Below are 26,704 nucleotides of genomic sequence, written 5' to 3'. Positions count from 1 at the left end.
CCTCACCATCAAGACTTTGATCTTGAACTATTGCAAAACGGCCAGCGACAACCATGAGCGGACGAGTCCTCGCTGCAGGGCTACGGCCTCTCCCACGCCGCGCTGCGGTTCTTCCCGTTAGACACCTGCATCGCCAATCTACTGGCGGACTTCTTCAAGCCGATGCTGCGATACGAGCCACCCGAAAGCGAATGTGGCAGGGCGGAAATGCATTTCACAATGCCGTTACTACGAGGAATGCCTCCTTCGCGAGGTTTTTGCCCAAGCTGATGGTCAAGTTTCTAAGGGTGCCGGCAATGTTTGGCGGTGTGGCCATCGGTGCTTTTGCTTGGGTACAATATCAAGCTGCCCGTACGTCAAGACTCGGATAACAAAGTTGCCAATGGTTTCACTAATTTAACGCAGAGGCCGGTACATTCGCCGTGAATTTATTCAACACAACCACGGATACTATATCGAGTACGGCTTCGAGCTTGTTCGGAGGTGCCAAGGATATCGCCGATCAGGTCAACCGAGGGTGGGAAAGCACGAAAGAAAAAGCAGAACTACCTGACTGGGCCAAACAACTCTTTAAAATTCAAGAAGATATCGGCACTGGCGGTTCGGGAGGTTCGGGCGGTGGTGGTGAGCCAAAGCAGAGCAAGTTCGGTGCCGCAGCTGCTGTTGGTGCCTCAGCCGCCGCCTACGGATACGACAAGTCGGATGAAGAGGACCCTCGAAACGGCGAACAGGCGGCCAAGGATGACCAAATGATGGTTCTGACCAAGAAGATGATCGAGATCCGAAGCATTCTCCAGAGAGTTGGCCAGTCAAGTACCCTCACACTCCCCTCTATTGTGGTTATTGGCTCTCAGTCCTCAGGAAAGAGTTCCGTCCTGGAGGCTATTGTTGGCCACGAATTTCTTCCCAAGGGATCCAACATGGTTACAAGAAGGCCGATCGAACTGACACTTGTCAACACACCCTCATCTAGGGAGGAGTATGGTGAATTCCCTGATCTCGGATTGAGGCGTATTTCCGACTTCGGATCCATTCAGCGAACGTTGACTGAACTTAACCTTGCCGTTCCTGATAGCCAGTGTGTCTCCGACGACCCGATTCATCTTACAATTTATTCCCCCAATGTTCCCGACCTGTCACTTATCGATCTTCCCGGCTACATCCAGGTTGTGGGACAGAATCAGCCTCTGGAACTGAAGCAGAAGATTTCCGAACTCTGCGACAAGTACATTCAGCCTCCCAATGTCATCCTCGCCATTTCAGCTGCCGATGTCGATCTTGCAAATTCCACTGCTCTTCGAGCATCTCGTCGAGTTGATCCCCGAGGCGAGCGAACTATCGGTGTTATTACCAAGATGGACTTGGTTGACCCTGTCCGTGGAGCAAGCATTTTGAATGACCAGCAATACCCTCTGAGATTGGGTTACGTGGGTGTTGTTCCTAAGGCTCCTCAGAACCAGGGTCTCTTTAAAATGGGAAACACTAACCTACTCTCACAAATTGTCAAGCACGAGAATGCTTTCTTCTCTTCTCACCCCATGGAGTTCGGTCCTGAGGCCGGTGTCAATGTTGGAACACCCACGTTGCGTAAGAAACTTATGCATGTCCTAGAACAGACCATGTCTAGCAGCCTGCAAAGCACCAGTGATGCTATTCGACAAGAACTCGAGGAGGCCACTTACGAGTTCAAGGTCCAGTACAACGACCGACCTCTTTCAGCCGAGTCTTACCTTGCGGAGAGCCTTGACGCCTTCAAGCACTCTTTCAAGCAATTTGCAGAGGAGTTCGGCCGCCCTCAGATGCATGAGCTACTGAAGCACGAACTCGACCAGAAGGTTCTTGATTTGTTAGCTGCCAGATATTGGAACAAGCCCATCGATGACCTTTCACCAATTAATCCTGACCTTGACAACCTCGCCGACCTCCCTAAGGCTCCTGCTGACTCCCTTTACTGGCACCGACAATTGGATGCTTCCACATCCGCGCTTACGAAGCTTGGTGTTGGACGTTTGGCCACAACAGCAGTTGCCTCTTCCATTCAGGCCCACATCGATTCTCTTATCAGCAACTCCAGCTTCGCTAGTCACCCCTTCGCCCGACAGGCCATCATGGAGGCTGCCTCTACTATTTTGAACGAGAGATTTTACAGCACCAGTGACCAAGTGGAAAACTGCATCAAGCCCTACAAGTTTGAGATTGAGCTTGAAGACCGAGAGTGGATCAAGGGTCGTGACCACGTCGGAGGCGTGCTCAAGAAGGAGCTCCAGGACTGTGAGAAGGCCATGAAGAACTTGGAAGACAGTGTCGGTGGACGACGAAAGATCAAGGAAGTTATGGCATTTGTCGACAAGGCCCGCAAGAGTGAGGTCGCTGTGGAGGGCGACAACCGTAGCGGCGCTGGTGGCTTTAGCGCTGCTCTTCTGAGCAAGGGTAAGTTGACCATTAAAGTCACAGCAGCTTGGTTACTAACCCTTCATAGGACGTGAGGCTGTCTTCTTGCGCGACAGAGCCGACATCATCAAGATGCGCCTGCTGGCTGTTAAGTCAAAGCAGTGTGCTGATCCCAAGAACAAGTATTACTGCCCCGAGGTATTCCTCGATGCTGCTGCCACCAAGCTAGCATCTACTGCCGTCCTTTTCCTCAATGTTGAGCTCCTTTCCGAGTTCTACTACAACTTTCCCCGAGAGCTCGACCTCCGTCTAGGACGCCACCTGTCCGAAGATCAGATTGAGAAGTTCGCCAAGGAAGATCCCAAGATTCGCCGACACTTGGAGGTTATTCGCCGCAAGGAGCTGCTTGAGTTGGTCCTTGAGAAGATGGAGAGTCTACGACAGCTTGAGGGCCGCGATCGCGAGAAAGGAAACTCCAGCTCGCGACGCGACCGCAAGCAAAGCCGATGGGGTCTGTTCTAAATGGGCTTTCCCTTTAAAAATGAGAAATGAGGTCATACTGGGAGTAAGGAGTTGAATGCTTGGTTGTTGATTTTAGAATATCACCGCAATCAGAAAGACAAGACAAAACTGCCTAAGGAACGCGGTTGTTGGGTATGCTTAAGGGAGACTTGTTGGTCTCTCTAACTGTATCTTGTCAACATATGTATGTATCCAAAACCGCTTGATGGCAGGCGGATGCAGGGGGCACGTTGTATGAGGATGTGTATAGAAGTGCTTGATTACGCGCAAGGATACCCTCCTCAATAACATTGAATAGTACAGTCTACTCAAATAACGATAACTACTAACATGACGCTACATTTATGTTCTCTAGATATATGTGACTGTGTAAATCATCATGTACAGAATTTGTCATTATTATCCCAACGACAGAAAATTCCTTGCTCTTATGTACTACCTTCAGTGGTCATTTGTAATGTCACCTCCCATCGAATACTGCCTCCATGGCCGTATCCCTCGCCCAACCTGTTCTGGATCAAGGCTGAGATGCGCTGCCGTAGCTTGCTGAGCGACATTTCATCATAGCCCTTGACAACACTCAACTTGAGGTTGGCCATGCAGAGACCATAGTGAACTTGCCAGAACTGGGCATCATCGATAGTCACCACGCTAGGTTCGGTCTCAATCTCCCTCAGAACGGCACTGACACCGTTATTTCCTCCAGTGCCGCCATAGGACATGAGCAGCATAAGACCCTGAGCTACAGCGAGTCTCATTCCGAGAGCAAACATGGCAAAAGCAATGACGACACAGATGAGGCGGTCGAGCCATGTGTAGAGCGAAATGGAGAGTAGGGGAAGAAGAGCGATGACAGCGGAGAAGGACAGGGTGAGGAAGTGGAAAGGGTTAGAGAGGACACTTGGAAGAGAAGCAAGGTACGAGACACGCATGAGTTTAGCAATGCGAGCATGGTTTCGAAGGCCATATGCCGAGACCAGTGTGCTCACCATTGCGGCAGCAGATACGAGGTCAACAGAGCCATCTGGGCCTTCATGACCATGTTCATGATGAGCCTCGTGGCTGCCAAGTGACTCAAGGAAGTGCTTGAGAGTGTGCGAGATCAAGTCAAAGCCTCCAAAAAGGAGGAAAACGGACATAGCGAACCCGGCAAGGACCTCTGCTCTCTCGAGGCCAAAAGGGTGCCGAATACTGCTACGTCGCCAAACTTCAAAATTGCCGAGGACATCAACCATGACACAAACAGCAGCACTACCGGCGTCAAAGAAGACGAGATGCGAGAGGGCTGTCGTAGCAAGAGACCCTTCTGAACGGAAGAAAACATATGTAGCCACGGCAAGATGGCACATACTCCAGTAACAGTGGATGCGCTGGTCTTTTGTCATGCTTTTCCATGCTTCGCGAACGGTCGGGATCGGTAGAGAAGCGGGGAGAACGGGAGGCGGCCTCTGCGGTGGCTCTTTGAAGATTTGATGTTGTGAGGAGATACTACTGTGTTTGTATCTATGTCCGCGACGCTGTCCAATGTTCTTTCGAGAGTTTAGCATGTGCCAAAGTTGCGATATGTGCATGATCAACGTACCGACTTGACAGGCCCTGTAGAAATGACTTGCGTCTGGAAGTTAAAAGGGTTCTTGAATCCAGGGGATGCAGCAGAGTCCCCTTTTTCATCTTCACCACCCATTGTTGGAAGCGATAGGGAAGATGAGGACGCAGCCGCGGGAGAGGGTATGAGGAGATTCGAAGTCGCCGAGTTCTGAGCGATAGCCTCGCGATTGAGTTGTCGATTTACCGCGACAGAGTCGTTCTCTTGATCACCAAAATCAATAAACGCTTCGTGATTGGTGATATCGAAATCGTCGTCGCTGTCGCCCTGGATGACCAAACTCGGCGGGCGAAGGTTCTGAAAAGAAGAAGCACCCTGATAGTCCGACATGTGTCTGCGTCTGCTGCTGTTTTCGGATATCGCGCCTCTTGATTCGGTCTAGGTCGACGATGATCTCAGGAACCCCCTATTTCTAAAGTAGAGGCTTGAGGAATTATGTCATGGGGGTTTTCCCAAAGTTTGGGTCGCACAAAACCTGGTTTCGTCGATGGCGCGGGTCGTGAAAAAGAAGCCTGATGGGTTGGAATGCGTTGACGTCGCGATAGCCATTACCTTAGCCATTCCATTAGGTTGTGGAGGCGGACCGATGGGGGGTAGATTGGGATCTTTCAGGGGTACTCCGGAAGATGCAGGGGTTAAACAACAGCCACAGAGCACTATCCATGTCCGGTATAGCGGGTTAATAAATCCCTTGTCTTTAATGTGGCGTCTTTGGACACAAACCTCAAAGTAGTCGTCATTAGCTTCATGTGGTTCTATCTGGCTTCATAATTATTCCAAACGTCTATCTTGACATACTAACCAACGACGGAAGGGTTCTAGGAGCCATGCAGCAAACTCTCTTCCTTCAATAATGTCAATTCGCGGCATTCGACTGTTGCCATGAATAAACCACACTCGCTTCTTTGTTCCAACTCAACACCTCGACTACCACTCGTTCGAAGCTTGCGATAGCAATCCAATACGATTGCTGCGCTCAACAACTTCTTTATACTCTCGTGATGGAAAACACTTCTCATAATAAGCGGGATACCTCACCTACGCCTTCTTCATCCCACCGACGAAACCCCTCGAATTCGAGCATACTATCCAAATTCCCCTTTTTGAGAACATCCCCCGAAAAGCGACACAATCAACCCGAAAATGCAATCGACGACAATGGCATTCCAGCCTCCCCTCGCCCAGCCGCGCGACCATCAGCGAGCGTAATACAGTACCAAAGAACTCGAAGACGAAGAGGATCACTTAGGAAAGCGGCGCTGCTTGGTCGAGGAGCACAACGTGAGCGTAGGGAAAGCCGACCCTTGAGCATTGACACTTCACATGCTGCTGCGTACGGTCTTGACCCTAATGCTGTAAAGACGGAAAGCCCGTCATCGATAGATTCGTTGGATTTGGACGCGACGTCGGCCAGTGCTCAACGGAATTTGGTCAATGGATTCACCCCTCTCCCAGGAGGACTTGGGACGGCACCCATACTTCCTCAGAATGGAACAGCATCACAAACAACTCGCCCAATATCCCTTGCGGATCAAGATGGGGCATCTTATACATCCACGGACGAAGAAGATATGCTCCAGATACCGGGGAGCTCGTCAACAATTCGGCAGGGCCTGTCTATGTCTTCTGGACAGGACTCATACTTTAATAGTCTAGGCTCGGCCTCGTCCCACGGACGAAGGCGTCCCGCCAACCGGGCAAAGTCGCCATTATCATTTAGTGGTCTTTCATCGAACACACTCCCCGCTCACGAAGACTGGGACTACGCAGAGACTGAATGGTGGGGATGGGTTGTCCTATGCGTGACATGGTTTGTGTTCGTTGTAGGAATGGGGTCATGTCTTGATCTCTGGAGCTGGGCATGGGACGTGGGAAAGACACCGTATGCGCCGCCAGAGTTCGAAGACGATGATACTCTACCAATCGTGGGGTACTATCCGGCGTTGATCATCCTCACAGGTGTCATGGCTTGGGTATGGGTTGTTGTCGCTTGGGTTGGTATGAAGTATTTCCGGCATGCCAAAATTAGCGGCGACTAATGCGAGCGTTTGGCTATTTCTGGCTTAATATATAGGTAGGCTCGAATTGGGTTTTGACAAGGACTTGGCTCGATGCCATTAATGATAATAAATGACAACTTATTAATATCTTTGAGCATCGTGGCTTCGGTAGTAAACTTGACAGGTTGCTTTTCAGCTGCACTTGCGTCTTAAATTTAGCTGAGAATTCCAAATCAGCTGGACATTGTAGCTGTTGGTTGATCAATTGTTGGCAGCTGTGCACTATCAATTCCTTGTCACAGATCTCATTGGTGTTTTTAAAAGTTAAGCGCCGATACAGCGGTAACATACGCCAGGGCAGCCAATCAGATCACGGGTGATCCTGACCAACAAGTAGCGACATTAAATCGTGGCATGCTCTTGACGAAGAAGTTAGATGCAACCAACACATCAAAGTTTAACTTTGCAGGAAAAATGACCCTTTGTATGCAGGGCTCGTACTGGGCGCGAAAAATGCAATGGCTGTTATTCATTGAATGTTTGTGTCCCCAAGGGATAAGTGGCGATATTGAGTCTTTTGTTGCACAAGGCAGCCAAGATGATGTGTGCATTTACGTCGAAATATTCCAGCATGATTAGTGGTTAGTATTGATGCGTAAAGCCGTAAGCAGAAATAATCGAATGCAGTCGCTGTTAAAATACGGAGATCTAGGGTAGCTGCCGGAAATCAGATATTATCAAACCTAATGGTATTCAAATTCCCCGAGGACATCAATCATTGCCCCATTGAGGTTGAGCAACTGTCCAACGACTGATTCGCATGCAGAGATCGGCGAGATAATCCCCAAGATCATCCCTCGAGACTGACTGGGGTTGAGGTCCAGAACTCGCCGCCTCCGACAATTTGGTTCTTGGCTCGTATCAACATCATAAGGCCGAGGATCTTGGCAGTAGGAATACTTTATGGGAGGTGTTTCTCAGTCAATTTCGTATACTTGTAAATATTTCGCAGTAACTTATATCAGATTTCTTGATCCATATTCGTATAATAGCCGCCAAAGCCGTGCTCTTACCCCCAAGGGCCCCAACTGACATCCGGGACGTGGGGGATCAAATCCGAGCCGAACAAGGGGATGTAATAAAACTTAGGACCTCCGTCCTAGGTGACAAAAATCTCTAAGCAAACTTAGTATAGATTCAGGAGACCTTAGACTAAGTATTCTTAGCACCTTGATTTAACGTCAGAAGTCTTGCACCCCGCGGCCGAAGCGACCTAAGCCCGAATAATTAGCCTCTCGCCCTTTTTCTTGGCTGGCGGCCCGACACAAGTTTACCTCGTGGACATGGCCATGAGGGTAGGTTCTGAGGTCTCGTGATGATTTTCTACAGCGAGAGACCTTGAATCTTGGATCTCACTAAAGAAACTGTCACCGACTGTTGGAACGAAAGTGCCGAGATTTCGTCTTATCGTGATCCAACTCGTGATGTGACAACATTGTGTTTCATCTGCATACAAAGCAAGCCAAGCCACTGCATCAGAAATGATCATAATTATCATGCGAGAGCCTGTCCTTAGCCTGTCCAGCTTCATTATCTCGCTGCTGGTTTATTTATTTACCCATAAAGGTGTTCGTCAAGGTTGTTTATTATGCATGTGTCGTACTCACGTCAATGGAGCCACGATCCATCTTGATACCAGTCATGACACTGTCTTGGCGCCATCGCCCTTTTTTATTCTGTGTCTGAAGCTGAGAAACCCCTCAACAAAGGACGAGACCAGGTTTGAGGGGTTCCCGAGAATCGGATCCGACTATTGTATTAACTACTACTGAGATAAATTAATCAATTATGAGCTGAGTAATAATAACAAAAGCAAAGAGGACAAAGTGACAGGCAGGACACAAGCGACAAGACATGGGAAGGGAGACCAAAGCCCTTGTTAATCTCCAGCTACGCCTGAAACAATTCCACCCGTGGCTATATGTAATCAAAATCAAACCACTCAGAAGGGGTCCCAACCTCACTTGAACTGACAGATCCAAGGCATTTGCATATTCTTCTCATTTCAGCTATCAACAGAAAACCCAGGTTTGGGGCCTACTAAATGCACGAGCTTTCTTTGATGAGCTTGTCTTGGAGCTTTGAGTCACCTTACTCAGTGCTCACCTCACCCGTCAGCTTCGATAGTTTTAGTAGCCTCGCCGTGTCCGAGTTTCGACAATTTTTTTGCCATCCCGTCCATCCAGTGTCAGTTCAGCCACCTACCTACATATTTGCCTGCTGCCAAGATCCACAATCCCATCCATTCTCATGCGGTAGATTCGGGGTTTGTTGACTGAAGAGGCGAGTGATGAACAAGTAAAAAGGAGAAACTATTTGCTGTGAACAAGATGTTATTCCATCCAATGTTGGAGCCGCTACCTAGAGAGGTCTATACTGGTCTACCTAGGTATACGGTAGCTGTAGCTGTACGCTGTAACAGCACATCCACTCGATCCTCCCTTTTGGTAACCATATCTTCCAAAGTCCTCACCAAGTTCTATCGATTCCTCTTCTAAACTCATCATCCCCATATCTGATTCGTCATCCTCATCGATGACTCTTCAATTCTAAGATACATCCTGAAAATCGAGACCTGAGCAATTCGATATCTTCATCACCTTCAAGACGAGTACATACCTACTGTACCTAAGCTTGCTGCAGCTCATCAGGTGTCTGTCTGTCTCGCTGTCTGTCGGATCTCTCCACCGCCACACACGCACACAAACACACAGACCCTCCCCCAAAAACCCGCCCAGAGAGTGTCCACCCCTGGCAAGCCCGCCTAATTCGGCCTCCCCCCTACCATAGGTCACTTACAGCACCTCATCAGTGGAGGGGACTCATCGGCCGAATGCCTGGGCTTCCAAAACCCGCCTAAAACCAAACCAAACCAGCCTCTTCACTCTTCACCCCATCCCCTTCAACCAACTCTCCACTCCGTCTTTTCTCCCATCTCCCATTAACTTACCTCTGCAGCCGTTCCAACACCATCTCCCCCCAAATACCCTCTTCATTTCCATCTTCCTTTTTTTCTCGTTTACTGGTGTTGTACGTATCCTCCATCTATAACGTCTGTCCTCGAACCTCTTCCTTTGGCCGTCGGAAATTGTTCCCCTGCAATCTCACGAGTAATCCTGCGCCAGACTCGCTCTACCGCGTCACGATCCGTTACGATACCCTCAAAATCCTGTCCGACTCGATCTACCTTGACCAGTTCCCCCATCGAGGGGCTTGTCCATAGCATCATCGACCTCGCTTCCTATTGTGTTGTCTGTTGAACGTTGCGAATCTGGCTCGCTTTATTGTCGTTAGGCTTCAGGTCGCCACACCATCTCGACAAATTGGGGTCGTTAATAATCCCTCCCATATCATACCCCCGAAACCCGTCTCAACCATCCTTCAACATCATCAACCGCCAACATGAGGGAAGTCAATTTCAGTATCCCCAACGTCAACAAGGCGTCCGTCGGTATCACCACCGCCCTATACGACCGCCGTGCTCTCGACTGCACCTCGACCCTCCCCCTCATCAACTCCCTCAACCATCTCGCCTATCTCACCACATCCTCTGCTCGCATCCGTGACATCCTCACCGTCGATGGAGGCATCGAGCGTCTCGTCTGCATTCTGAAGCAAGGTCGTAGTAAGGACATGATGGGAATGTGGAAGTGGAACCTTGCTTTTCAGTGTGTTGTCAATATCGGCGTCCGAGGCACGGAAAACGTCCGCACCAGAGTTGTTGAGGCTGACATGGTCCCCGTCATCGCTACCATCCTCGACAACTATACAAAAGCTGTTGATAAATGCCGCGAGAAGGCGGAGGAGGCCAAACAGAAGCAGAGCTACGACCATCACCGTCACCGAAGCCATGAACACCGTTCAACCCCTAAAGCTTCATCCTCCAACCCAGCATCGGCCTCTGCCTCTGCATCGTCTTCGTCCACAACAGTAGGTGCCTCTGCGTTTGGTCATCGATCCAGTTCTCGTGTCGATGCCACCGAGCAGCGATCTCGTCGTCACGGCCCACCGCCATCCATTGATGTCTCAGCCTCTTACGCTGGGCCGTCCACCGCCGCCCCTCAGCAGCAGACGCAACAACAACCCGCCGATACTGCTATGGGCAACTCTCAATGGTCCCAGTCTTCTTCAGATCGATCTACGTCTTGGGGTTCATCTCGTCACCAGCCCCTGAGAGGTCTTGAAAGTCGTCACGCCACAACTTCGACCCCCCGTCAGGCCATGCAGCCCCTTGCAACTGCAGTCCCTGCCGCCGAGACTCTTGAGGGTTTTGTGAGACCTGTTCGTGATATCGATCGCCTTGCGTCGATGGCACCATTCGGCTCAGATCTGTTATCTCAACCCACATCCCCGACTACGCCATTGCCACCGCCCCAGATGCGATCGCCCACTGTCCGCCCAGCATCTGCTCTTGGCTCCCAACGATCTCGTAGACGCCCATCGATCCGCCATCAGAACTCGACTGCCGATGTCGATGACATTAATGGAGACAGCATGCCGTCAGACGAGTCACCTGAGACGGAGATGACTGGTACTGATAACCTGCAGTCAGCTGTTGGTATCCAGGATATCACCATGGAAGATGGCGACACTATGCTCGGTGGTACAGCTCTTGACTTGGCTACGCCAACTGTCTCCGAGACCCACCAGGAGGCCAGTACCTTCAACATCAACCACCGTAGCCCCATGGACGGAAGTATTGCCAACAATAACACCCCAGCTCCGGTTCCTGCAATTGGTCTCTCACCTAACCGCCCTACGTTGAACACGCCTCCTCAGCCCCCTCTGGCCGCCACTACCGTCCCTCGATATCTCCTCGACCGCAACTTTGTTCCCAACCCTCAGATGGTCGCTGCGATGCCTAGAGAAGAGGATGTGCTCATGTCTCTGCAGCTTCTTGCCTATGTCTCGAAGTATTGTGGGCTTCGCTCCTACTTCCAGAAGAGCCACCTCGTTCCTCGCCTTAAGATTGGCAAGGAGCTCGCTGCCATTGATAAGGACATGTCTGCCATGGACGAAGAAGAGGAAGAACACGAAGTCTACGATGAAGATGCCGACGATGAGGAGTACCTGCTCCCCAACGACTTCAACCTCTTCCCACTGGTCGAGAAGTTCACAGTCCGCTACCACAGCACTGATATGCAGTACTGGGCCGGTGTTGTTATGCGAAACCTCTGCCGAAAGGATGACACACGCGGAGGCATCCGCCAATGTGCATACTACCAGTGCGGCAAGTGGGAAGAGTACACTCGCCAATTTGCCAAGTGTCGTCGATGCCGACGCACCAAATACTGCAGCAAAGAGTGCCAGAAGAGCGCATGGGCTTTCCACCGCCACTGGTGTGTAGCGGCCACACAGTAAGGTCGTTCGTTTGGCGGTGGCTCAGCACAATGATTTACACGACAACGACAATCAATTCATAACAGCATCTTCTCGGCGCATCCTGCTGCATCAATGCTTGATTCATACGCATTATTCTTTCAAGGGTCGCAAATGCATTGCACAGCAAAGCGTGTCATGAGCGCATGGCGTTTCTTCTCGATACCACTGGTTTTGCTTTCTTTTTCATGGGCGTACGGGGTTGGGCATCATTGACGGTCATTGGCTTTGGGTGCATCATCGCATGTCATTGCACATTCAACGTTTCTTTGTCTTATATCTGACACTTCTCTCACCTTGGAGGTTCCCTTTTTCTAATTATTTCTTATTGGTGTGGCTGCAACCGCTCGGGGGTTATATATCCCTGAGCTCTGGCGTTTTCGACCGCGAGCGAGCATTAAGCAGACGACAATAGTGCTCGTTTATGTATATAGATACCTTTTGACTGCTGGGGGCTCTCGGATGGCACCACTTTCGAGGGCATGGACACCTGGATATGACTTGACGACGGAGAACGACGGAGGAGGCGATGATGATTCGCAAAAAGACGACACGGGCAGAGTCGGCTGCAAAATTGATTCAGTGGATACTGATTTGCATGTTCAACAGGGTTGGATGTGCAGCCTGCTTGGTGATTGAGCCCGTGAAAGGGCATCATCTTGGAGGCTATCGGGACTGCTCAGACTTGATATGCAGTCGAAATCAGAATCTGCTATATATTCCTTTGGGTATAGATGAAATGACCAAAAATTCAAAATACCTGGCTCCTGAAGTGGCTGACCATGATGAAGCGGACTAATTCGAGCACTTTGTAGACATAACGTAAAGATTTCGAAGCCGATCGAGTCCGAGTCTTTGAGATGAATCACATTGTGCAAGTATGAATAGTATTGTGACAGGAAATATGAATATTGACCAAATGGTTTCGATTTACATGCAAGAGGACCCTAAACGCCAGCCCTTGTACTTCGTCTCTAGCCTTTCTTTTCAACGGCAATGCATCATGCAAGCCATTCTCGCCCTTAATCTCACCAACGATTATCAACACAATGCCTCTCCCTCTCTTTACCGAGAGCCCATGGCCTTCCGTCTCGCCTTGCCGGGTCGAGACTTGGAAACTCTGCTGCCGGCCTTCATCTTCTTGGGGTCGAAGCCGCTGAGATCGCCAGAGCTCATAGCGTCGCCTGACTTGGCATGGCGCTTCTTGCCGCCGAAGCCGTACTTCTCGTTCTTCTTGGCTCGCTTGTGGTTGGCTCCGGCGCCGACTTGGCCCCGACCAGCGCCTGCGCGAGGGTTGTGACCCTTCATTTCCTTCTCGACACCGACGTCGAAGATATCGGCTTCCTTGGTGTCGAGACCAGCACCACCGGTTTCTGAGCGCTCTGAACATGGTTGTTAGTAAGGAGTCAGGTAGAAGTGGTGAGTTGCGGGAATGCTTACTTCGCTTGAGGTTCTTGATCTTCTCAAGAGTCTCACGCTTGGCCTTATGTCGCTCTTGGAGCTTAGCAACCTGTACCTGCTTTCCGAACTTCTTGAGGTCGCGCAGCTTGCGAGCCTCCTGGGCAGCCTTCTTGTTAGACGCCTCCTCCACAAGCTTAGCCTTGACCTTCTCCATGTGAGCATCCTCCTTGATCATCTCGGCGAAGTAATCCTTAGGACGAGAGAAGGGGACATTTTCTTTTCGCAGAAGCTTGCGGGCAGAGCGAGCGGCCTCGAGACTCTGACTGTAGAAAGCGAGCTCACGCTGCAGATCGTCTGACACGTCGGGGATGGCCTCAGAGGTCAAGTCTGTTGAGATGATGGACTGATGGGTGGCGAATGGGACGGACTTGTCTGTAGGAATGGAGATACGGTTCAGCGCGGCTAGGAGAGCGGTTGTGTTGTTGATTGTGAGGCGCTGGTGGGGAATGATGTCTTCCTTGTCCTCATCTTCGAGGTCCTCGAGATCAGACATGGGGATATCCTCTTCATCTTCCTCTTCCTCTTCCTCGTCGTCGTCGTCCTCTTGGGCCGCAGCCTTCTTCTCAGCAGCCAACTTTGCAATTTCGCTCTTCTTGAGTGTATCTCTCTTTGGCTTGCGAATAATCTTCTCTTCGAGTTCGATTGAAGAATCTGAGTCGTCGCTGTCGTTGATGGCGTTCAAATCGTACTGCATTCTGTTAGTCAAATTCTCGAGCGCGAGATGGTTCGTAACGAACCTGAGGCTCTTCCTCATCATCCTCCTCCTCGTCATCCTCATCATCGTCTTCAAATTCAGCCTCAATCTCAATGGTCTTCTTCTTCTTCTCGTCGTCCTTGTCTGCCCCGCGAGCAGCAGCGTTGCGCTTCTCAGCCTCCTTCTGCTTTTTCAGGAGCTTGAGCTTCTTGAAGTCTGTGCCCTTCTCGGCGGCGAGAGCCATCTTTAGTTTGCTTTTTGTGACCATTTTTGCGTATGTAAATGTCAAATGCGACTTTATCGTGTTTGGTAGTCGGCGCAAAGCTTCTGGGCAAATGTTACTGGGTGCTAATAGGAAAAATCTCCAAATTCTGCCGCGGGACTGTCTTGACCGCCTTGACATTTTTTTAGTGGGGATATTTCCTCTTTTGGGGGTCGCCTATTGCCAATGAATGAATGCTAACTATCTTGTCTAGGGGAGGAAAGAAGACTCAGGACTTAGATCCTAGATGACAAAAAGACTTAGTACCTTGGTTAGGTAACTTCGTACATATAAAACTGAGTACCTACCTACCTTAAGGTAGGAAAAAAATAGTATACCTCTTGCTGAGTTTATTCTAACACCTTGTATCAAGGTCTGGTATTTTCTTGCTCCCTGAGGTCTTGTCCACTAACTCACTCAGGACCTAAACTTCATTGACTTAAGGCAAAGTCTTAAGAATATGTGCCAACGACCTATTTCAGGGTGTCCCAATGCTGGTGCTCTTAGTTTCACTTAGAAAGTCTATTTATTGGACTAGAATTGAACTGCAGTGTTTCATTTATTGGTAGTCCTAAACACGCTTGAGCAATGGAAGAAATGGTAGGATTAAGATCTTGCAATACCAATCCAAAGTTGTATTAAGATTATTTATATTCTTTCTTCCAGTATCTATATTCTTCTCGATGTCTCTAGAAGATCGAGTCTGTCTTCAGTAACTCCGGTGACATTCTTCAGTCATTTGAGTGTGTCATCTCATCCAAAGTACGTTTTGCTTCTTTCAAACTATCTACATTGATGACATCAACGCCTTCGTTAAGCAATTTCCTGTCAACTTGCCTCTGGACGGTCGGTGACATTGGCGGCATACCCCAATATCGAACCAGGAGACCTCGGCTATGGGCTTGAGCGATCTGATTCCGTATCAACTCCAGCTTCCCTGGCCCCAAAAGATTGCCAATCGATTTCTTTAACGAGGTGCTGGCATAGTATGAGTTGGTCTGGTCGTATTGGCCTTCGGCTAGACTCTTGAGTGGTGCATCAAAGAAGACGTCGTGTGAAGGGTTGGCGTCTTTCACCAGGCGAAACTCGGTCTTACCAGTTGCCACGACTGTGATGGGCCTTGACACAAACTTGCCGTCGCTGACATGGCTCAACCACCCCCTTTGACGAAGCGGCTCTAGCTTCTCCAGTAACAGTGGCCATGTTGTATCCGGGCTCGACTTCAAGTCCACCAGCAGCACCACAGTCTGGTTGGGTTCGCTGTTATATACGCCTTGAGGTAGAAGTCCCGGGTCTCTGTCTTGGTTTCGAACCTTGAGTAAGTTCACTAGAGGTTGAATGTACATTGACGCCAAAGTTTTTTCGGCCGATAGATCGCCCTTGGCATGGCCGACCATAAGTTCATCCCCAACCTTCCAGACATCTACTTCGATGCCAATGCAGCCAGTCGTGATAGCATCGGTGAAAGGCCTAGGTCTCCAATAATCGTTATGCGAGTGGCATGGTATAGGAATTGGGTCGTCAGGCCCCGAGTCACGTCTGATGTGAAGACTGCCTGCCTGTACTTCAGGAGTATAAGGCCAGATCATGGATGTGGTGGCAAGGATAGCAGCGAACATCAGAGCTATTAAACTATTTGCAGTTAGAAGAAGAAAACGCATAGTAGAGCTTAAGACTTACCTGATAGCGGCTACTGTCATACCAAAGGTAAGGATATAGGGGTTTCTTCTGGCCTTTAGGCGACAGACTCCATTTCTAGAGACCATTCTTGTTGCCTTTTGCCCTGGGGATGATGAGTATATTGCCGTTTTAGCGATTTCTTGTGGTTGTTGCATATATGATGATTGCATTGAGAGATTGACGACTAAGTAGAAGTATAGACCTGCTATGTATCAGGGAGAGATTTTCTTCGTGCTTACTTTGGAATGAAGCTGCTTAATATATTGCTTTCCCAGGTTTAAGGAAGATTTTGTGATCTGTTGACACTTGCATAATAGGTCACTATCTCGGTATGTTGTGTTAGGCATACTGTATGTTATCGTGCTATCGTGACTGCCCCAGTGATACAATTGACCATGAGCTGTGAGATGGGCATTGTAATTGGAGTTCAATGAAGATATTTTGGGACGTCGAGATAGTTTGAGGCTTGTGATGATGATGTCAGCGAGTCTCAGAATTCGGGTGGGCTAATGAGTTAAGGTATTAGCTACTAAAGTTAGTCAGTTATAACTTACCTTATGTATGAAAAGGCTACCGCGGGTGAACCTATAGACGTTATGGTATACCACCTATGAAAAGCAAGTAATTTTCTATTACAAGGATCTTCTACACTTTGCCATCTAAGTCGTCTACCATACTCCGAGGCCACTATACTAAGAAGATATCACGGCATTCAACTTCCGTATCTAATCATTCTTGTGATCCGCTCAAAAACATCCAGATTAATCGGGTTTCCGAGTCTCCGGAATATCACCGAATTAACTCTTGATATTACCTAGTGCAACCCATCGACAGACACGTCATGGAGATCGATAACCCCGCAAGTTGTATCAGGAATGGAAACATCTCCGCCATGACTTGACTTTGACCTAATACCTTTCCCCGATACATGATATATTGTGACTGAGCCTCTCTCTTCTTACAACAATCAACAACCATATCACATCCACCTCTACAGTCACAATGGCCAACGAAGGACGCATCGCCACTCTGGATGTAAGATAACTCAACTGTGATACAATCTTAAACGAAACCATACTTATTGAACAACAGTCTACGATCGCCGATAGGCTTCCAGCCTTCTCCAAGACTCTCTTTGACGGAAAGGCCGCCAAGGACCTGAGCTTTGAGGCAATTGCAAAGCACCTAGGCCGTAGCGAAGTTGCAGTGGCAGCATTGTTCTACGGACAGGCCACCGCCTCGACTGAGGATGTTGAGAAGCTATCAGAGATCCTTGACCTCCCAAAGGAGACGTTGGCTGCCCAGCTAACGGGCTTCCCTAACCGTGGCCAGGCTGGACCCATGCCTCCCACCGAGCCTCTCATCTACCGACTGTACGAGATTGTTCAAAACTATGGATATGCCTACAAGGCTATTCTAAATGAGAAGTTCGGAGATGGAATCATGAGTGCTATTTGCTTCTCGACTACCGTGGACAAGGAGGTGGATGAGGCGGGCTCACCATGGGTCGTTATCACATTGAAGGGCAAATGGTAAGCAAGCCACAAGCTATTCTTAGCATTGAATTCATGTTAACTAACATGTATAGGCTTCCCTTTAGTCGTTTCTAAGTCTTGTTCTTATTTGAAACTGGGTTGGCAGGTCTCGGCAGGGCCTTGACGCATATCGTGCCACTTAGAAGAATGACCATTCAGATATCAATTGCTGCAATTGGGTCAGCGGGAGAATTTCAAAGCCTCCTTAACTCAATTGCACCGTAAGGTTCCAGCAACTTTGGCAGGGGAAAAGTGGCGATATAGCAAGGAACAATACCAAGCGAGAGAACAATATTAAGCACTCTACAAAGGAATACCAGCATGCAAACCCCGTGCGTTCGCAATCGTTGTACCACATGATACTACTATTAGAACGAATTTCAGGTATTGGAAACAGTCTGAAAGCCAATTCAACGTATAATTCGAACCAGGGGTAAGTCCGAAGGCCGGTGACAGTTTGGTGGCTGGGCTAGCGGCGGATACTCTTTTGTCTGGCAGCAACACCATCTCGAGAACAATATTAAGCATTTTTGCACGGATCACAGGCTTCAACGCCAACACTGCAACTCCTCGCGAACATCGCGTTTATCGCCATTATGTTAGATAATCATACCACGACAATTCCGTCAGGGTCAAGTATAAAGACCAGGTCGTCTTCCCTCACATCTCATTCTCATCAACGCACAATAATCACTCACTTACACACATAAACACTCTTTTCACCATTCTCAACACAGAACACTCTCCGACTTTTCTAAGTCTTTCAACCCCAACTTTCAAAATGCCTTCCACCAAGAACACCACCGCCCAGACCCCCGGCTACCCTCTTACCTGCACTGTCATGGCCAAGCCTACCAAGGACAACCAGACTCCTGGCTATCCCCTGACCTGCAGCGTCATGAAGAAGCCAGCTGCCAACGGTCAAACCCCCGGCTACCCCCTGACCTGCACTGTCATGTAAATGACTTTTTTCATCAACTTACGGCTTCACAACCCCACTGGGCCTCTGAGAGCGAACTTTGACAACTCGACAAATGCAAAATACCAGTACTTGGCTGAGCATTTCGCTCTCAGATCACAAATTGGAGGAAGATGGAGATGATTCGGCAAGGAGAGGATTCATTTGGCTTGATTAATCTTTTGTTTACCTGGCTCTGAGTGACGGGACGCCGACATTTGGACGCCATTTTTAGACCGGGCTGGCCGGTTTCATCAGTCGCGAGGTGGAATCTGGACGCTTATAAGGAGGAGGACGGGGACGATTTACTACTTTCTTAAATACAAGCCTTTGAATTAACTTTGGTGCCCTATCCTGTAAGAATTTGACATGATTTCCATATATCATCCAGACCATTTCATTCTAGTCCTCACTTACACCCACCTCACTTAGAGGCTGGTCTACCGTACTGGCGCAAGAGTCACTTTCTCAGACAGCCTCAATGATGCAAGATGGATAGTCCTAAAAAGGAAAAACAGGAACATCCTAAGATACGAATATTGTTCAATTGTTCAGCTTGACAATTGGCATCATAACTGCAAATCCATTGTCTACCTAATAACCCAGCCTGGAAGTTCTCTAGAGTGGATCCACTTAGACGTTGGCGAGGATGAGAGATTTCGGCCTACAAATATCATTCCAAGACTCCGAAATTGAGAAAGAAAACTCGTTTTCTACTAGATATTAATATAAATAAGAAGTTGTATTATGTACTGAGCCTTGAATCCCGAGGTTATGCTATTCTTTGGCATCTGTTAAAGCAGGAACCATATATTATGGGCACCGTGGGGGTGCTTGGCGGTACGGGATTCTTATCGATAAGAGAATTTTTGGTGCAACTCAACTTTCGCAACTTGCATCTCCAAAGTTTGTCTTCAGCAATTGTCCGTACCACGCACGTTTCAGTGACGCCACTGCAGAAATCCCATTTTTCAAGTCAGGCAAAACTCTCAATAGGTCCAGAGATATACCCGTGTACTTCAACATGCCTCACAAGCACAAAAGAAAGAGGGGAGATGACGAAGCAGAGTACGTCAATCTTTAATCTCGATTCCACAGGCGCAACTGACTTTTCATAGCTTCAATCTCCCTCCGACTCAAAGAGCACGACCTTTACAAGTAGGAAAGAAGAAGGCGACAACAGGAAAGGGGAAAAAGGAGGCAGAAGACACAAAAGATATTGCTCCAAAGACGAAGAAGGGCAAGAAGGCTCGCAAGGACAACGATGCACCTCGAGCTTTTAGACGACTCATGTCTGTCGCACAGGGCAAGAAAGTGAGATCTGGGCTCGACAACGGTGAAGATACGAAAACCGCAAAACAAAAGGCAGAGGATCTCAAGATCCGTCCAGGCGAAGATCTAAGGGCATTTGCTCAGCGAGTCGATGCCTCACTACCAGTCGCAGGCCTCACCAAGAAGACGGCCATCAAGGATGGCAAGGATGAGCAGGGTTTTAAGGTCTACCGCACTCGAAAGGAGAGAAACATGCACAAACTCTACGCCCAATGGAGAGAAGAGGAGCGAAAGATTCAAGAGCAAAAAGAGGAAGAAGCAGACGAAGAAATCGGCCGCGAACTCGACGAAGACCCTACTGGTGCTGCAGCAATTGCACGGGCAACACTCAATGAAGCAACAGGCAAGCGAGCACGACGGAAGGGTGGAAAGGTCGACGATCCTTGGGAGGAGTTGAAGAAGAAGAGAGCGGAAGCCAAGATTGCTGTGCACGACCAGGCGCAAGCCCCACCTGAGCTGAACAAGAATCTGACAAAACAGATCAAGATTAAAGATGCTACTGCGGATGTCGAAAACATTCCCAAGGCTGCGGGCAGTCTGAAGAGAAGAGAGGAGTTGCAGGAGGCTAGGGCGGATGTTTTGGAGGCGTATAGAAAGATTCGGGAACATGAACAGGCCAAGTTGTTAAGAGCAGGCCTCTAATACTCTGCTTCAGCAAGTTTGTGTTTGAAAAATTTAGAATCGCAATACAATCAAAAGCGTCATGACTGCATCTCGCGTATGGTTTCGATTGTGTTGGGAGTAGTCTCTGTTTAGCGTTCAACAATTTGAGAAGAGTGTAGCAATAAGATAACTAGGGTATGTATTCCCCAGAAGGCTCAATCACATATCTCAGCAGCTTCAGACCAAGGCAAAAGTCACCGACTTAACGGCAACGATGACCAGCACAGTTGTCTCGCGAAGCCATCGGGCACAGCAGAGTCAACGCCCCCTCCCCTTGGCAGAGATGGGTCGGAGGATGTGTTCCACTGGTGCTTCTTGTCTCTCCTTCACACGATACCGACCCCAATGAGGGGCATTGAGCTTAGACAGAGGGGCTGCGAGCTGAAAGAATAGATGCCACGTCTCGTGTGGGACAAATCAGGTTGATAGAAGTTCATATCATGCCCCCCCTTGCGCACATCAGGGCTGAATGAAGTGAAACCTCTAGAACGAAAACCACATGGCGATAGCATGGCTCCAGGAAAGGTATTAAGGCGTTGAAAATGACTTAGCAGCTCATGGCAACGGTAGAGGTAGAGGTGGAGTTGGTGCCGAACTAAAGTGAGTCAATGACACGGAAAAAAGTTGAAGTTGCTTTTGTGAATTTCCCATTAGAATATTGCTCAGGCGGGAAGCAAGGACATGGGTATGAAGTGGTTGCCAGAATAGGGCGATTGGGTGGTATCAAGTGCAATTCCTTACTTTAAGGGGTAGCATTGGCAGTTTTAGAGGCTTGAGATGTGACTGATTATTTGATGGCTCATCAATACTCACCCGTGTCTTCCGTGTTATTTCATCTCACCTCGACGCCTAAATTGCTCTTGTGCAACCAGCCCAAGTATCACAAGCCAAAGTCCAGGTGGAGGACCGCTTTAGAACGGGAAGCAGATCCAGAATGGGACACTTGGTGGATCTGACCTAAGCCTTTCAGGGGGGTCTCGCTGCAAGGTTCAGGTCCAGGGCCTTGGTTCCTGGGTTCATTTGGCTTGTTTTTTCCCTTTTGTTGCGTTGATTTCTTTCTTGGGCACAGAATAGCTGGGAGACGCAGCTGATGCTCGGGTGCATTCCCGTCATACCCATCAGCAATTTGTTTCAGTAGTGTTTCTCCCGCGTTATCCCCCTAAACCCAAGGTGCTCGTCTCGGTGAATCAGGGTCTTTATTCTAAAACGCATCAACCAAATGGAAGACAATTATTCGTAATGAGGGGAGGTACATGCACAGGCATCTTAGGTTCCTGCCGCCTCGATACTGCAGATACCAATGGAAAAAAAGAGAGCAAGACCCAACCCTTAGCGTCTTGTCGATCTCCCTTCCACTTGCCATTCGCGGTTTACTTCAATTCTGAGCCTCTACAGTAGACTCAAGATCTCCGATTTGCCGGGATATCCCATTTCCAATCAAGGCCATGGTCTCGATTTCTTCATTCCTTCGACTTTGAGGTTCCTCTCTCGGTCCTCTCCTTCTCTTACACATCCAATACCCACCCGGAACTCAATCTCACCTTGATACGGGAAGGCACGCCCATCCTTTTTGACTTTATGGCTTTTATTAGGTCGACTTCGGAGATCGATCCAGGGCAGTAGCTTGGTGGTCTAGCATCGCGCCTTGGTGTCATCGCCGCTATCCATCCCGTCTTAGTTTCAACCTAAGTTTTAACTTAGTACGTTGGGTTTCCCACTTCCATTCTCATGGCGTAGCTACCTACTACCTACGTCAGTTATTCTTGCGTCCTTTATCAACATCACCTCCTCGATCACAAGCTCAATCAGGTACCCTATGAACGAGAAGAACCCCTGAGATCATCCCCTACAACACCTTGTCGCAAACACTCAGACCATCGAATCTCGATACTACCTTACCTTACCATTGTACGAGCCACGATCTACCCAAAAAGCCACACCTGGTCCTTGTCCTCCCAAGTTCGGCTCCCAAGCATCTTCAAAGTCTCGTGACCTGATCTGCCCTGGGCCTGGCATGACCCGACAATAAAGACGCTTGTGGGATTCGGAGATCGCTAACTAACACGAGCCTCAACGCGCCCTGGTCGCTTCCGCGGGTCCTGGCTTCACCTTTGCTCTGTCGAGCAACGACTGGCCTTTGGTCCTCTCAGGCGGCCCCGTCCGCCTTGGTGAATCGAACCACAATTACTCAACTCGAATCTATCAACAGACATTTTGGTCCATGTCACGCCAGCCGTCTTCCACGACATTTCGAAGCTTAAGCTTAAGCTCTTCTTTCACTCTAACCCCCGATCATCTTGCCTCTTTTCTCTCACTCTCACTATCAGTAATTTACACATGGGATAGGCGGCTTCAATTTCACCTGCCGTCCTCATGATTTGGTACTTCCTGTACCCACTCCGAGGGTCAGTTTTATTTGCCCCGATCCCTACCGTGCTTCCGTCCGCTCTCCGTCTCCGTTCCCCGCTCCGTCGTCCGTCTTCAGCTCACATTCTGTTGCAGAACAACGGAAGCTCCGGTTCTCGCGCCTACTCATCCTATACGCCGCGCCTTTCATCGATATGGATCATACGCCGCCAGCCATGTTGTCGCAACTCTCCTCATTTCGGTCGTCGTGGCCACCATGCTAACTTATCCCATCCCTTACCTTTTTACAAGTGACTACGTCAACGGCGCTTCTAACCTTCCTCATCATGCTTGGACTGTGGCTCAGCCACTACACTATGGTGCCAGAATTCGTCCCGATGTCATGATGCGCTCAATCTGGGTCCATGGCAGTTATATGCAGGCATTGGAACAAGACCTGCTCGTTTCTGCCTTGGAACTGCAAAATGAGTTGCTTGGAAGCACTGAAAACTTTCGCCCAATCCGCGCCCGGCATGTTGTCCGTTCTTTACCAGAACCGGGAGTCGATCTCTCGACAACTCAACGGGATGCTTTTCATGCTATCAACGGCTTGAATAACCAGTCTTGGTTCTTTCACTCACCACTTCAGTACTGGGACTGCCTAAAGGAGAACATATTGGTCGACCCTGATATCCTGGCTACCGTCAACGACAAAAAGACCCAGTCCACATCAGTCAATGTCACGCTCAGACACTCCATCGTTTTTAGTGGAAAACGATTCGAGGAACGTCGTCTCGTTGCTGCAGATGCTCTCGTCATCACTCTTATTTATCTACGAGATTCGCCCGTTGGCCAACAGTGGGAAAGAAAAGCCGGCTTGTTACCTGACAAGGTTTCGAATAAATGGGATATCTACCCATCTGACGGTCGGTCAACCTCAAGCCAGCTTTATGAGTTTCAGTTTCGCCCAATATCTCGCAAAGATACAGCTATTCTCGCAATCGCGTATGTCTTAACGTCAATCTACTTCCTCATGAGTTTATCTAAGCTGAGGGCTTTCAAGTCCAAGTTTGGCCTCATTGTCACGGTCGTGTCCCAGATCGCTTTCTCTGTCATGTCAAGCTTCACCGTGTGCGCCATCTTCAGACTTGACCTATCGCGCATCCCAAGAGCAGCTTACCCGCTTGTTGTTCTCTCCATGAGTCTCGAGAATATCTTCAGGCTTATCAATGCCGTCATCCTGACTCCTCCTGAAGACTCAACAAGCAGCCGTATTGGCAATGCATTTGGAGAAACCGCCCACACAGCTATCACCAGTTCACTGCAGAACGTGTTTCTTCTGTTGATGCTTTCACGCTGGGTGTCCCCTGGCGTTTCTGCCTTCTGCTTATTTGCCGCTGTCGCGATTGTGTTCGATCTTTTTTACCTTTCGACCTTCTTCTTGTCTGTTCTCAGCGTTGATGTCCGGCGTACCGAGCTTAGTGATGCGCTTGCCAAAGCTTCGATGCGTCATAATCGTAGAGGCTCTGATTTTAAGCCTCGTGGAACGTGGGAACTTGTACTACAAGGCAAAGCAACTTTGTCGACACGCATAGCAGGCACTATCATCATGCTTGGTTTCGTTCTCATCGCCCAATGGCACTTTTTTGAGGAAGGCACTGTCTTTAACTTCCTTTCACGCCTTCATCGAGGATACGGCGCCCTAGAAAGCAATGGCTCGTCACAGAACCCTCTGGACTCCATACACCAAGCACGCAGTCCTAAGTCCTGGCTTCGTTTACAGGATCACGAAACAGCTCAAGAAATCATCAGTATCATTAAACCCACGGCACATAGCTACGTTGCGAGAGTATTTGAGCCGGTTGTCTTCGTCATGAATGGTTCGGATCGTATGCCTCATCTTAAGGAACCGACTCTACTACCGGCACTTTATGACTTCATCAACCACCAACTCACTCGATTTGTTGTTATACTTCTGGTCGTGATTGCGAGTGTCCGGCTGCTCACAACATTTCTCTTGTGGGAAGACGAAAGTGAGGATGATGATCGCCACTCGGATACGGATCCCACACTTGACGTCAAGTCTTTTACCGGAGGGCACAGACTGGATGTTGTAATGCTTGCTGCAGCGGCTGATGGCCATGTTGTATCGGTCGGATTGGATCGCACAATACAGATTTGGGATGCCCCCCACGACATATTCCCATACACCATTGTTGATGGCTGCCGCTCAGACGATGCCCCTTTTCCTGTGCTCGCCATGACTATCGATGACAACTCCAAGTGGTTGGCCATCTTATCACCCTCCAAGATAGTTTTATGGAACATAAAAGACAAAGTCTGGGGGCCTCCGCTCTCCGTCAACCTTCGAGGCCAGAAATCCGAGGCCTTCTTTTTCGGCTCGTCCGACACAAACAGCCATATTCCTCGACTGGTCCTCGTACGCAGAAACGGGACACTTGCCGAGTTCATGCCAGAAGCCGGAGAGGGGGCAGACTACGGCATCTGTAAAAGTCCACTCACATGCGTTAAACCTCTGATCGGGAAGCGTAAGTAATATTCATTGTAGAGAGTTGGTCAATGCGCTAATACAACGATCGAACAGGGAGCAAGCAGGCAGCGCCATTAATTGCCATTATCACCGCATCTAGAAGAGGCTGTGTTCATGCAGCGACAAGAGAGACGCTTTCCTGGAATTCTCGAAGTGTTCATCTCGAGGGCATTGAACACGATGGAGTTCATCAAGTAGTGCCTCTTTCGTCATTGGGTCTCTTCTTAATTGCAGGAGTCAGTCGTATTCATCTCGTGGATATGGAAGACTACAATCTTGTCTATACGTTTTCAACGGAACCCATGGCCCAGCGCTCACTTCAAAGTGCTTTCTTCACCCGGCCTTCCTCACAGTCAGGGCTTCATGGCCTTGCATGGTTTACCTTATGCTATACTGGAGCTGAGTCAGGGGATTGCATTGTACAAAACTTCGTCCCTCCTGGAGAGCATGACATGATTTATTACCAAAGCTCTGTGGTCCCCGAAGCTGGAGGCTGGTGTGCGTGGGAATCAGTCAAGGAAACAAGAAGACATATAGAGAACCCTGGTTCATGGAGTGTTCTATCTGACGGTTGTGTTGTGGGCATTCGGCAAAAGTCAAACCGAGTTCCAGATGTCGAAACCAACGGACGACGCAAAGCAGACGGGCTTCGACACCGATCCCCGCGCAAAGAACCAGGACGGGATTTGTTTGGTCGTTGGGAGATTTGGACCGCACCACAGCGCGGCCAGTTAAGAACTGACGAGACGCGACCATTATTTCAAGATAATGAGAGAGCTGGACACTTGATCGTGACAGACATTGGCTCCATGGTTCGAGTCGGCCAGCGATCAGTTGCCTTTAGCTTTGGCAATGTGGTGAAACTGGTTACAGTTGGAGGGCACGAGCGATTTGAGAACGATATGGTAGATAAGAGCTTGGAACATTTGAATATAGGAAGCAGGCGTCGAAGGCCAGGTACACTGGTACGACCTAGAGCTTGGACTTAAGCTTCCCAACGAGGATTAGAGCTTTTTGTCTCAGAATATCGGGCGTTTGACAGGCAAGGACTGTCGTGGGTTTAGGCGCACACGTCTGGGTTGGAGTAGAGAGGCGCAACGGAGTCATTTTCTATAGCTGGGAATATTCGATTGGAGTCAGGGGAAGGCACACAAACAGGCTGGTGCGGATACCATAGATGATTGGAAACGGTTTCAATGTTTAGGGGGAGTAGATACTGTGGCAATACATGTTTCTATTTTTCAGTGCTCGATTACTGTCTGTG

General features: G+C 49.1%; 9 protein-coding genes across 9 annotated transcripts; 6 read left to right on the top strand and 3 right to left on the bottom strand.

Moving 5' to 3' along the window:
• Positions 1-53: 53 nt before the first annotated feature.
• On the top strand, positions 54-2,913 carry FSUBG_5674 (dynamin GTPase; the record flags this gene model as incomplete). Its single annotated transcript, XM_036683795.1, has 3 exons — positions 54-351; positions 406-2,430; positions 2,480-2,913. 3 exons carry the CDS (start codon positions 54-56, stop codon positions 2,911-2,913), a joined length of 2,757 nt encoding a protein of 918 aa, XP_036538808.1.
• Positions 2,914-3,341: 428 nt separating this feature from the next.
• FSUBG_5673 (uncharacterized protein) lies at positions 3,342-4,849 on the bottom strand (the record flags this gene model as incomplete). Its single annotated transcript, XM_036683794.1, has 2 exons — positions 3,342-4,442; positions 4,496-4,849. The coding sequence occupies 2 exons, from the start codon at positions 4,847-4,849 to the stop codon at positions 3,342-3,344; spliced, it is 1,455 nt and encodes a 484-aa protein (XP_036538807.1).
• Positions 4,850-5,520: 671 nt separating this feature from the next.
• FSUBG_5672 (uncharacterized protein) lies at positions 5,521-6,558 on the top strand (the record flags this gene model as incomplete). The annotated part of the gene is made up of 1 exon (XM_036683793.1): positions 5,521-6,558. The coding sequence occupies one exon, from the start codon at positions 5,521-5,523 to the stop codon at positions 6,556-6,558; it is 1,038 nt and encodes a 345-aa protein (XP_036538806.1).
• Positions 6,559-9,981: 3,423 nt separating this feature from the next.
• FSUBG_5671 (MYND domain protein) lies at positions 9,982-11,940 on the top strand (the record flags this gene model as incomplete). The annotated part of the gene is made up of 1 exon (XM_036683792.1): positions 9,982-11,940. One exon carries the CDS (start codon positions 9,982-9,984, stop codon positions 11,938-11,940), a length of 1,959 nt encoding a protein of 652 aa, XP_036538805.1.
• Positions 11,941-13,023: 1,083 nt separating this feature from the next.
• FSUBG_5670 (rRNA processing EBP2) lies at positions 13,024-14,381 on the bottom strand (the record flags this gene model as incomplete). Its single annotated transcript, XM_036683791.1, has 3 exons — positions 13,024-13,340; positions 13,399-14,107; positions 14,157-14,381. The coding sequence occupies 3 exons, from the start codon at positions 14,379-14,381 to the stop codon at positions 13,024-13,026; spliced, it is 1,251 nt and encodes a 416-aa protein (XP_036538804.1).
• A 725-nt stretch (positions 14,382-15,106) lies between these two features.
• On the bottom strand, positions 15,107-16,141 carry FSUBG_5669 (uncharacterized protein; the record flags this gene model as incomplete). The annotated part of the gene is made up of 2 exons (XM_036683789.1): positions 15,107-16,007; positions 16,056-16,141. The coding sequence occupies 2 exons, from the start codon at positions 16,139-16,141 to the stop codon at positions 15,107-15,109; spliced, it is 987 nt and encodes a 328-aa protein (XP_036538803.1).
• A 916-nt stretch (positions 16,142-17,057) lies between these two features.
• FSUBG_5668 (cyanate hydratase) lies at positions 17,058-17,665 on the top strand (the record flags this gene model as incomplete). Its single annotated transcript, XM_036683788.1, has 3 exons — positions 17,058-17,090; positions 17,148-17,587; positions 17,644-17,665. 3 exons carry the CDS (start codon positions 17,058-17,060, stop codon positions 17,663-17,665), a joined length of 495 nt encoding a protein of 164 aa, XP_036538802.1.
• Positions 17,666-18,371: 706 nt separating this feature from the next.
• Positions 18,372-20,522, top strand: FSUBG_5667 (urease accessory protein; the record flags this gene model as incomplete). The annotated part of the gene is made up of 3 exons (XM_036683787.1): positions 18,372-18,547; positions 19,545-19,616; positions 19,667-20,522. 3 exons carry the CDS (start codon positions 18,372-18,374, stop codon positions 20,520-20,522), a joined length of 1,104 nt encoding a protein of 367 aa, XP_036538801.1.
• A 2,644-nt stretch (positions 20,523-23,166) lies between these two features.
• On the top strand, positions 23,167-26,448 carry FSUBG_5666 (SREBP cleavage activating; the record flags this gene model as incomplete). Its single annotated transcript, XM_036683786.1, has 3 exons — positions 23,167-25,438; positions 25,495-26,312; positions 26,377-26,448. The coding sequence occupies 3 exons, from the start codon at positions 23,167-23,169 to the stop codon at positions 26,446-26,448; spliced, it is 3,162 nt and encodes a 1,053-aa protein (XP_036538800.1).
• Positions 26,449-26,704: the final 256 nt, after the last annotated feature.

The sequence above is a fragment of the Fusarium subglutinans genome, assembly GCF_013396075.1.
Source record: "Fusarium subglutinans strain NRRL 66333 chromosome Unknown NRRL66333_c0000057, whole genome shotgun sequence".
In the NCBI taxonomy this organism is placed as follows: domain Eukaryota; kingdom Fungi; phylum Ascomycota; class Sordariomycetes; order Hypocreales; family Nectriaceae; genus Fusarium; species Fusarium subglutinans.
This window is presented reverse-complemented; position numbering and strand designations above follow the sequence as displayed.